The 12,592-nt window shown below is 35.4% G+C and overlaps 1 protein-coding gene across 1 annotated transcript; it reads left to right on the top strand.

The window, feature by feature from the left end:
- The first annotated feature begins 5,758 nt into the window (after positions 1-5,758).
- On the top strand, positions 5,759-7,734 carry LOC126699607 (cytochrome P450 89A2-like). Its single transcript, XM_050397530.1, has one exon. The coding sequence runs from the start codon at positions 5,864-5,866 to the stop codon at positions 7,391-7,393; it is 1,530 nt and encodes a 509-aa protein (XP_050253487.1). The 5' UTR covers positions 5,759-5,863; the 3' UTR covers positions 7,394-7,734.
- The last annotated feature ends 4,858 nt before the right edge of the window (positions 7,735-12,592 follow it).

Raw genomic sequence — 12,592 nt, forward strand, 5'->3', positions numbered from 1 at the left:
TTCAAACTCTTTCTTCCTCTAATTTTATATATAGTGTTAGATATATGATTATGTTTTTTATTATTTATTTATATTAGACTCATTGTTTTCTATACTAAATTAACTCATTTGGCACAAAAATTAATTTTTTTTGATTAGATGGGACATATATATATATATATATATATAGATGACTTATAAACTTGAATTTTTTTTAGTTATACAAAAAAAAATGCTCATAAATATAAAATCATTCAAACTCTTTCTTCCTCTAATTTTATATATAGTGTTAGATATATGATTATATTTTTTATGATTTACTTATATTGGATTCATTGTTTTCTATACTAAATTAACTCATTTGGCACAAAAATTAAATTTTTTTTATTAGATGGGACATATATATATAGATGACTTATAAACTTGAATTGTTTTTAGTTCTATAAAAAAAATGCTCATAAATATAAAATCATTTAAAAATTATGTTTTTTTATTATTTACTTATATAGGGGTGTTCGCGGTGCGGTGCGGTGCGGTTTTAGGCCATTTTTAGCATTGCACTTTGCGGTGCAGTTTAGCTAAAACTATAACTGCACCACACCTCATTTTTGCGGTCACATATGCGGTGCGGTGTATAGTTTAGCCAAAATCATAACCGCACCGCACCTCATTTTTGCGGTCATATGTGCTGTGTAAATTGAAATAGAATATCACATTCTATCAATGCTAGCTTCCCAATCTGCCTTTTCCTCTCCTTCCTTCTATAAGCAAAAAGCAAAGTTTATATATATATATATTGAAATAGAATATCACATTCTATCAATGCTAGCTTCCCAATCTGCCTTTTCCTCTCCTTCCTTCTATAAGCAAAAAGCAAAGTTTATATATATATATATATATATATATATCTATATACCTAGATTCAATATCAAACAAAAACGAAGAAAACCCACAAATATTAAACTTAAATATCTAACATAGGACCCATCAATAAACAAATAATATCTAACTTAAATATCTAACATAGGAAGTTCCAAGTACTAGTATACCAACGGCAACACAACAATCAATAAAAAAATAATATAATTAACAACTGGTGCAACGGTAGTGAATTGAACAAAGAAAAACTTTACAATAGATTAACTTTAACAACTTGTCCTGAGTGAATAGTATAATAGGCCAATAGATTAAGTTTAACAAAGAAAAACTTGAATTGAACACATGAATACCTCAATAGTAGAAGCAACTGGTGCAATGGTATTGAGTAGTCTAGGTGGAAGTGTGGCAGCTAGGGTCTGACTTCTGAGGGCTAAAAGAGTGATAAGATTTTTATTTTTTTTTACTAACAGAAGTTACATAACAATGAGATACGACTAGGGACTAGGATATTAAATTATTAATGTATTGATCTTTTGTCCTTATTATATATATATAATATTAAATAAATAAATATATTAATATATATAAAGGGTGCGATGCGGTTTGTGCAGTTTTCATATTATAAAACCGCAAATCACACTGCATCATGCGGTGCGGTGCATTGTTACTTGTGGTGCGGTGTAGTTATGCCATTTTGCGGGCGGTTTTGGTGCGGTTTTTGTGATTTTTGCGGTTTGTGCGGTTTGGTGAACACCCATACTTATATTGGACTCCTTGTTTTTTACACTAAATTAACTCATTTTGTACAAAAATTTAAAAACTTAGATTAGATGGGACACATGACGCAAAATTAGACTCAAATTGAAATCCAATTTTTAGATTGAATTAACTCACTTGGCACAAAAATTTAAAAACTTAGATTAGATGGGAAACATGACGCAAAATTAGACTCTAATTGAATTTTCTCTCAGATTTATCTATTATTATTATTATTATTAAATGCACAAGAAGTACCGATAATTAATTTATTTTTTTCTCCTCTCGCTAGGAGCTTTCCTTCTCACCTAGGATGAGTCGGCTTCCTTCACCACGCTTTCCGTGTGGCTTTTTCTCTCTTTTCTTTCTTTTCCTTCTTCTACATCCCACTATTTCTTCAGAGTTACTAGACCAAGGGGCCGAAACAGATTAATTTAACTTCGGAGGAAGGCGAAGTTATCACAGTAAGGCCAGACCAAAGGGTTCAAACCCTAGAAGAGTTCTCTCTCAGTCTTCTTGGAAAATTCTTAGCACCTCGACCACTAAACCTGAGAGCTACCAAGAACCTCCTTCGTTCAGTGTGGAAGATGGGATCGGACCTTAAGATAATCAAGGTTGGCGACGGTTTGATCCAGTTTAAGTTCGCTTTGGAGAGTCAGGTATCGTGGGTCGTGAACAATGAACCTTGGAGCTTTGGTAATCAGATCCTGGTGCTGAGGCACTAGGAACGAGGCATGACGGCGCGATCAGTCACATTCACTGGATTACCTATTTGGGTACAAATCTGGGGTCTGCCTTTTGATCTCATCAATGCTGAGGCTGGCCTGGTACTGTTTATAAATATATTGTTTAACAAATTAGCACCAAATTGTTATATCTTTATTATATGATGTTTTTGGATGCGTGAGTAATTGTTTTTAAACATTTATGAATATGTTGTATTGCTCATCTTCCTTATCTCATTAGTGTATTTTTGAGATTTTTAAGAAAATAAATTCAATTTCGAGTTTAAAATTATTTATTTATCTATTCATTTTTCACATGTTAGATTAGATGTTGGATTAGCTTATGACAGTATTAACACAATATTTGTCTTGATTACAATCATTATGTATAATAAGTTAAAATTTATGAATTTGATTATGCATTGGATATTTGGCTTGGCTATCGCTTTCACTGGAGTAGTAGTCTATGGAGGCAAATCCTTAGGAGTAGTAGCGGTTCTTCGCTTAGTAGAGCTACTGATCGCCGATTACTTTTTCAGGGCTCCGTGCCCAGGTAGACTTCCTGAGCTCTTGCTCTGCATATCCTCCTACTTATTATTCGTTGATCACATCACATTTCAAATGTTTTACATATTCCGGAGAATTAGTTTGGCTTTGATGTAAGTTTTATTTTTCCCTTCCTTTTTATTTGAATTGTAGTTTTGTTGAATATTATAAATTTTTTATACATTTCTCTGTGTTTTTTATTGTATGGTAGGAAAATTGGGTTTGAATTTTTTTTTTTTAACTAAAAAATAATTTCCAAATTTTAGTTACTTTTTAATGATACAAAAAATGTTATAAATAATTTTTATTAAAAAATTAATATTTTCTCAACCTTTTGAATTTCTGAGAAAAATTGTATTGTTTTTTTTTTTGGTATGACAAAAATTATATATTAAATTTATAAAAATATGATTATGAAATACATTACTATTTATTAGTGTGGGTACCTAAGGCATGCTTAGGCATACTTGGCAATGTCCTAGGCATTCAAGCAACGTCCTTGGCCATCCTCGGCATGCTTTGCAACGTCCTCGGCATACTTTGCAACCTAGGCGTCCCACATCGAAAGAAAACCCTCCCACTTTCTGCTTTATAAGCTGTGAAGCAAAGAGAGTAGTGTACCACCAAGTATCTCTGTGATCACAGAGATACTTGGTGGTACACTACTCCCTTTGCTTCACAGCTTATAAGGCAGAAAGTGGAGGGGTTTTCTTTCGATGTGGGACGCCTAGGTTGCAAAGCATGCCGAGGTCAACCAAGGATGTTGCAAGCATGCCGAGGACGTTGCAAAGCATGCCGAGGATGGCCAAGGACGTTGCTTGAATGCCTAGGACGTTGCCAAGCATGCCTTAGGTACCCACAATTACATTAGTCCAAACTGCAAAAATGAATTCAATAAGACCATTTTAAAAATATTATCACGTGCAACACCCAGGATTCGTGACTAGTTTTAATAATAAGAGAATACTTATTTAATCTTTTTAATCACAATTGAAAAATATCATATTATTTTTAATTAAGATATATTTCAACCCCTTTGAATAATGTTTTAGTCAACATTGCTAGATTCAAAAATTTATTTTTATATTACTAATTGTTAACATAATTATTACTTTGATATATAGTTTGATATGCAATTAAACCATAATCTGACCTTAAAATCTTAAACCTCTTATTCTTTTTTCAAGTTATTACTTAGTTTTTAATATGAGAAAACGTTCTGTCCGGAGCTGGCAAAAAAGGGATTATTTACGCCATCAATCAGGAGCTGCCACGTCATATATTCATTGAGGCCTCAGTACACTCTATCATACAGGATTGTAGCTCAAATAAAACCAAAATCATCAAACACGTTCTGTTCAAAAGTACTTACTTGGAGAAACAACACCCGCACCAACGCCTCCTTTTCTTTGACCAATGGAGCCCCTCCCTGCCGTTGGAGCCGCCGCAGCATAGTTCTAAGCCGACGCCCATGCACCCAGATACTGCGTGGACAACCAAGTGATAATCCTGTTCAACGGTTGGACAACCAGTTCCTGGATCATCAACATTTTTCTAGATAGTCCTTAGTCTGAACGGATATGTGGACATCAACAATTATGTCTGGTTTATGATGTTATCTTGTCTCTGTTCTTGAATGATTTTTTTTTAATTATTATTATTATTACCGATTCAGCTAGCCTGTTGCTGCTATAAAATCTCTTTGTTTAACAAAAAAATAAATAAATGATACATAGCATATTTACTTGATTGCTTCAATTAAATTTCACCAAGAGACTCCTAATATTAATGAGAAATTTCTATTGATATAAAAGAAGATTTACAAAGAGACAATATAACTAACTTCACTATTGAAAGAATTGAATCCACCAGCATTGTAGCTGCTAACAAAGCTTTCTAATGAGTTATGATGTCTTTTTTTTTCTTGTCCAAAGAAACTTAAAAATAAAAATCAGGTAGCACAACAATCAGCTCCCTTCAGTTGGCTGGTTGGCTCCAGGAGGTTGATAGCAGCCCCTATTTAAAATTCATTGAGAACTTTTCTCAAGCACTTGGCGTACATTCCTTTTAAACCCAAAACAGAGCCACCCATTGAAAGAGCAAGCCACCACCATTACAAACAACCAAAGAAATATCATACAAAATCACAAAAATGCAACAAGACTATCCCATATTTTGGTTCTCAACGCAACAAGACTATTAACACTGTTCTGCCATGCATCACAAACTACCCATTGAATTCCAACCACCCAATAAGCTATCAATCCACTCGTGCCACCAGCAGCACTACCAAAATCTGAGAACCAGATTCGGGTCAAGTAGTGCTCCATATCTGCACCGCTGCTCACTTAAAAATGGTCGGAGAAGTCCATGCCCAAAACCCAACTCCGGATACTTGAAGACAACGAGGATTTTGAAATTTTAATGAGGTTATGAGTTTCTATAAAATCTGGGTTTTCAAGTTGAAAGGAGAACCATGATTATGAGAAGGAATAGAGAAATCAATTTGAAAGTCTCTGATTGTGAAATATGGAGGGAAAAAGAACGAAAACCAACTCTGGCTCTGGGTTTTTGCTTTATATTTTTGTTTGTGGTTTTAAATTTTTTTTTTTTTAGTTTCGTTGGTCAGAGGAGAGGAGGCATTGGTGCTGTTTCTCCAGGTAAGGGCTTTTGAAAAGATCGTGTTTGATGATTTTGGTTTTATTTGAGCTACAATCCTGTGTGATATAATGTACTGAATTTTCATTGAATATATAACGTGGCAGCTCTTGATTGGTGGCGTAAATAACGTCTTTTTTGCCAGCTTCAGACAGAACGTTTTCCCTTTTAATATAATAATGTTTACAACTAATGTGAGAAGAGGAAGTATTACTATCAAGCACGTAAGAATTTCCCCATTTTCATGCTCATTTTTTGCCCTCTTCCACCTATATGTATAGGACTAAGGTTGGCCATTGTTAGCTCATATTCAATCAAACATGGAAGTCTGGTTCATCATCGTCATCTCTCTCTGTATCTTAGCACTCCTCAAATACCTCCTTTTCAACAAAGTCTCTGAAAATCACAATAAGCTACCTCCAGGACCCTCACACATCCAAATACTCAGCAACTTCTTATTGCTCCGCAAACCCTTAGAATTGGAACTCACCTTGACCCTCCGCAAACTCCATGCCAAGTACGGATCCATCATCACCATTTACGTAGGTTTCATCCCAGATATCATCATTGCCAACCATTCTCTCGCACACAAAGCTCTTATTCAAAACAGTGCTGTTTTCGCTGACCGACCAGCTACTCTACCTACAGACTTGATCTTATCTAGTAATAAACACAGCATCAACACTTCCTCTTATGGTCCCACATGGCGACTCTTTCGTCGCAATCTCACTTCAAAGATTCTCCACCCTTCGCAAATCAAATCTTACTCTCACGCACGCAAGTGGGTCTTGGATATTCTCCTCAATCGCCTTGGTTCCAACACTAAATCCGTTGTTAAAGACCATTTCCAATACTCCATGTTTTGTTTGTTGGTTCTTATGTGCTTCGGAGACAAACTCGGTGAAACCCAGATTAAGAAAATCGAAGAGGGTGGCCGTCGCTTGATTTTGAGCTCTGGTCGGTTTGCTATACTCAATTCTTTCCCTCGTATTGGAAGGATTTTATTTCGTAAGCGTTGGGAAGAGTTGTTTCAACTTCGGAGAAACCAAGATGATTTGTTAATTCCTTTTATTAAAGCGAGGAAGAAAGTGAAGCAAGAAAGACACAGTAAAATGAAAGAAGTCAAAGAAAATGAAGATGAGTTTGTTGTGCCGTATGTGGATACATTGTTGGATTTGGAGCTACCAGAGGAGAAGAGGAAGCTTTCCGAGGAGGAAATGGTTAGTTTGTGTTCAGAATTTCTCGTCGCGGGTACGGATTCTACGTCAACAGCGTTAGAGTGGATAATGGCGAATATGGTGAAATACCCACAAATCCAAGATAGGCTTTTAGTGGAGATGAAAGGGGTTGTAAGTGATGGAGAGAAAGACGTAAAGGAGGAAGATTTGAACAAGATGCCTTATTTGAAAGCAGTGGTTTTGGAGGGTTTAAGGAGACACCCACCTGCCCATTTTGTGATACCACATGCAGTGACTGAGGATGTGGTTTTGGATGGCTATATAGTACCAAAGAATGGTACTTTGCATTTCAATGTGGCAGAAATGGGGCGGGACCCGAAGGTTTGGGAGGATCCCATGGCGTTTAAGCCCGAGAGATTCTTGAATGGTGGAGGAGAAGCGTTTGATATAACTGGAAGCAAAGAGATTAAGATGATGCCATTTGGTGCGGGGAGGAGGATGTGTCCTGGTTCTGGTTTGGCAATACTGCATTTGGAGTATTTTGTGGCCAATTTGGTTTGGAATTTTGATTGGAAAGCTGTGGAGGGTGATGAGGTTGATTTGACAGAGCAACAGGAGTTCATTGTGGTGATGAAGAATCCACTCAAGGCCCAGTTATCTCCAAGGCTTTGAATGGTTAGGTATCCAAGGACCGAGACTATGACTATGATAGTGTTTTTTGAAAATAAAGTCTACAGCTGTATTTAATAAATTTATACTAAAAATGTTTCTATGGCACCTAAGTATTTTCCTTTGCAAACAGCTGCATAGAGAATTGCTGTTTGCAAAGGGAATCACACAGTTTGTTTCTTTTGCTGGAATTGAATTTCATCTAATAAATTTACACTAAAAATGTTTCTATGGCACTAAAGTATTTTCCTTTGCAAACAGCTGCATAGAGAATTGCTGTTTGCAAAGGGAATCACACAGTTTGTTTCTTTTGCTGGAATTGAATTTCATCTGATATGGAAACAGACTTATGAATCTAGCCAACTTTCCCATTTTGTATTTGATTGAAGTATGCCAACTGATTTAGGAAGTGAATTTCTATTTTGCCAAGTTCTGATGTGTCATGCATACGTTTAATCGTAGGGAAATTGCCTCCATCTCCAATTGATAAACATTATCACATGGTAGGGAAAACCACTTAACTTGCAAGTGCAATGTTAGCTTAGTTGCATGTCATACTCATAATGCAAGGGAAGTTATTTGTTTGTTTGTTTGCTTATTTGGGTAAGTCGGGAATTTTCTGTTATGCACATGTGGAAGGGATTTTTTTGAGAAATTTGAAGAGAATTTCTCTGTTAGTTGTTGACACTTGACCGTGAAACAAGCACAAGTGCTTCCTTTGTTCCCATCGTATATGAGATAATCCACAAACTGTCTTGTGTTAGCCTTCCCATGTATTGGAAATGCTGATTGCCTAAGTACTGGTGTATCAGATGGCTTATTTCATAAGTTGTGGTGAATCTCAGAGTTCTGCTACATTGCTAATGTTATATGTAAAGATTCAGATTGTTGTTATTGTGGTCAGGTGAATAAAATGTATACTCACAGTAGGGGTTATTTGTTAGTGTATATATGCATGCATAGCTGTAGCCATAGGTAGTTGAGTGGGAGACATGTTTTATAGGTGACTATCATTTACCCAACAAAATTATCATTTGTAACATGAAGCACCAAGAAACTTAGGGTCCATTTGGTTTAGAGGTGTCTCAGTTTTCATAACTCAGTACTCAGTTTCATAACTCAAACTCAAAACCCATAACTCATAACTCAAACTCCACTATCACTCAAAAAATCCAACATTTTGTTTGGTCACAAAACTCAGTCATGTATCTCAGTTTTTAACTTCACTTTTTGCCAAAATGATGGACCCACCCATTGACACTGCACAGAAGAATATGGTTGCTACCTGCGTCCCTTTTCTTTTCTGCTCTTCAAACCCAACTTCACCGAAACCCAGCTCCACCACCACCAATGGCAAACCCTTCATCCACCACCACCACCACAAACCCAGAAATCCACAACCACAACCACCACCACCAACAGCCCTCAACACAACCACAACCTCCACCAAAAAATCTGAATGAATCAAAAATCCAAACCCACCAACAGTCCTCAACCAAAACCACAACCTCCACCAAAAAATCCAAGCCTCAAACCACCACAACCACAAAAAAAAAAAAAAAAAAAAAAAAAAAAAAAAAAAAACCAAACCCAAATCCTTAGATCGGAGACCCAAACTCAGCTATCTCTACCATCACCACTTGAAGAAAAAAAAAAAAAAAAAAAGCAGCTAAGAGAAGAAACCAGAGTGAAGAACAAAGAAAGAAAGAAAAGAAAAAAGTAAAGAGAGAAGAAACTAAGAGCAAAAACCCACCTTGAAGAAGAAAAGAAACAAAAGAGAAAAAAGGAAAGAAAAAGAAAGAAGTAAAAGATTCGGCTTGGGCTCAGTCCAATCTCGAGGTCCGCGTGTCTCGAGGCCGGCAAAGCTTCCAATCTATGGTCTTGCTCTTTCTCTTATGCCACACAAAAAAGAAAATGAGAGCTCTGGGTCAGTGAAAAAAGAGAGCTCTGGGTAAAAGAAAAAAAAAATGAAGAAGGAGAAGTGACAAAGAAGAACGGGTTGGAGAGAGATCAAGTAGTGATGGGACAATACAGAAGTTGTGGGCTCCACGAGGTCTTCCATTTTACGGAATTGCCACTGAGTTTAAGTTTGAGAAACAGAAAACAACATTTTCTTGTTTCCGGTTTTCATCACTCTCACTCAATCCAAACTGAGTTTGAGTAATGAAAACAGGGAAAGGAAATCAAGCCAAACACTCAGTTCTCAATGGGTCCCACGCAATTCTCAGTTTGAGTGATGAGAACTAAGTCATATGACTCAAAATAGGACTAATCCAAACAGGGCCTTAAATTTTTTGCTACGGCGAATTTTGAAATAGGCTTTGCTTTGAAAAACCCCAAACAAATAGAAATACCTGGGTCAAAAAGAAGGGGAAATATTTTGGAAATTCCCTTTGGGATGAGTTAACAAATTCTTACCTAATAAGTACTGTACTGCCTATAAACTCCCAAACTCTTTGAGCACTTGTATCAGGTGGTCTAAATGCTAAATTTTTAGCATTTAGAACCTCAAACACAAAAAACTCAAATACATCAGAGGTTGCAAAAGTAAAAAAAAATTTAGGATTTGACTGTAGACTTTTACTATTGGAAGCGTACGGCTACAAATGATAACACTAAATAATATTTTTTATTCAATTTTTTTCTCTCTTCTGAAGGCTCTGTTCTCTTTCTCTACTCTGTCTCTCAATCTTTGCCTCTCTCTTTCTCTCTTTCCTCTCTCTCTCTCTTGTTTGCTGGTTTGCTAGTGGAGATTGGTGTGGTTGCTGCTGGAGATCATTTAAGATAAACTGACTGCTTAGCAAACAGATAAAGAGGCCTAAAACATATTAATAACTAATAAAATCATTTTAAACAGATAAAGAGACCGAAAACATATTAATAACTAATAAAATATGTAATTCAACCAATTACATAATTTTATTTTCTTTCATTTCCAACTTCCCTTTCTTTCTCCTACCCTAACTAAGTACTCAAAGCATATTTAAGGAAATACAATGTTAATCCTTTGTAGTAGTTTTTATTTCCCATTTTTCTAAAATCCACTCGTATTTGGAATGGGTTAATAGGTTTCTAAAGACATAAAGTTTGTGGTGGGGTCACGGTTCTCATATTTGCTTTTGGTTTGATCCATGGTGTGGGGAGGTGATCCTTAAGCAAGTCTTTCCGGCACCTTTTCGAATGGCCTGAAATAAAGAGACTTACATGGTAGCCTATATGTGTTGGAATAACAAAGTTCTTCATTGGGACATTCTCTTTACCAGGTCAGTCCATGATTGGGAGATGGAGATTTTTCAATATTTTCTCGTCCTTCTCTATTCCCATAACATTGGTAGGGTTAGGGATGACTGGATTTGTTGGATTCATGCTAGTAGTAGTATTTTGAAGTTAAGTCCTACTATAAGGCTCTCATAGAACTTAAAAGGAGAATGTCCCCTTTATTTTCAAACTTGAAAAAAGACAAAAATAATAAGCAACAGGAGATTTTTTATGCTTGTGCCCTACTAGCTGGCTGGTATATTTGGTATTATAGTTTTATTGCATATAAATGTGTTTAGCTTCATTCTTTATGTTTCCAGAAAGCAGAATAGGTTAAAGAAATGAAGAGGCTTGTATTGTTTTGTTAGTTTTCCCATCTATCTCTTTTGTGTTTTTTTTTTCAATGTGATTCCTCATGTGGGAAAGTATCTTGTAGGTGATGTAGATTTAAAAAAAAAAAAAAAAAAAAAATTGCCTTCATTTTCAATGTGTTCATCGCCCTTCTTATCTAGATTTTATGAAAAGGAGTGGTAATCTGAATTTGTATCTTTTTGTGCTGCTGCCCATTGTCTATTTTAAATTGATATGTTACTTGTTTGAAAGAGCTGCAAAATTTCATCTTGATGTGCAGTAGTCTATTAATTGGATAAATCAAATACCAGTTTTCACTTTTAATTGTTGCAGAGTTTAAACATCATTACTGCGTAGAGAATTGCTGTCTGAAAGGGGAATCACACAATTTGGTTTCTTTTGCTGGAATTAAATTTCATCTGATATGGAAACGGTCTTATGAATCTAGCCATTTGATTGAAATATGCCAACTTGCCAACTGATTTAGGAAGTGAATTTTTATGTTGCCAAGTTCTGATGTGCCATGCAAAATGCAATGAAAGTTCTTTTTTCTTAAAAAAAGAAAGAAATTTGAAGAGAATCTCTTTGTTAATTGTTGAGCTTGAAACAGCCATGCGTGCTTCCTTTGCTCTTAACATGCAAGAAATAACCCACGAAGTTAGTCCTGTGTCAGCATTTTGATGTATTGGAATTGATGATTCCCTCAGCATTGGTGTATCATATGGCTTATTTCGGAAGTAGTTGTGAATCCAAGAGTCTGCAACATTGGGAATGTTGCATTTATAGTTTGTTGTTAGTTGGCTTATAGATGCTGTCTTGCATATTTGTAGTCGTAGGCAGATGAAGCTTAGGTAGGGACTCGTCTTCTAGGTGCTTAGCCAGTGCCAAAAACATATTAGCAACAACGAACAACTAATAAAATCATTTTGGATAAACTGATTTCTTAGACTTCGTAGTCCGTGCAAGCGATTTTGGGGTGCATCCAATCCAAGAGTTAGCTTTTTTCGTTAATAGTTGTAGCCTGTAGGATCATTATTAGCTTTAACTATATATCCTACAACTTGTAAGACAAAATGTAATGCTTCAATATTTTTCTGATTATAAGTCTGGGACACAATGCCAGAAAAATTGTTTCTCAACGCCCTTTGGGCTAGTTTGCTGCTCCCTGGGCACTGCTTTGAACCTAACAGAAGTTACAACTTGAACTTAAGGTTATATTTGGTAACAGTTTTTGTTTTCGATTCAAAAACTTGTTTTGGAGAATATATATAAAAATAAATAAAAAAAATCTTGTATTTTTGAAATCAAAAACATGTTTGTTAGTTGAAATTAAAAAGATAGTTTCTTGAAGAAAAAAATAGAAAATAATAAAATATGTTGTTATTAAGATATGAACTCTAATGCTAACTCATTAAATTAAATTCCTATTTTTATTGACTTTTGAAAATTAAAAACTGAAAACAGTTTTTTGTATGTTTTCAATTTCATTCACAAATTAAGTTTTGAGAATAGTTTTTGTTTTCTGTCCATTTTGAGTTGTCAAACAAGTTTTTTACTTTCAAAAATAAATTTTTTTTTATGGAAACAAAAAAT

Source organism: Quercus robur, chromosome 9 (genome assembly GCF_932294415.1).
Source record: "Quercus robur chromosome 9, dhQueRobu3.1, whole genome shotgun sequence".
NCBI lineage: Eukaryota > Viridiplantae > Streptophyta > Magnoliopsida > Fagales > Fagaceae > Quercus > Quercus robur.

Coding starts and splice junctions, on each gene's coding strand:
- LOC126699607 (XM_050397530.1), top strand. CDS start 5,864: ATGGAAGTCTGGTTCATCATCGTCATCTCTCTCTGTATCTTAGCACTC.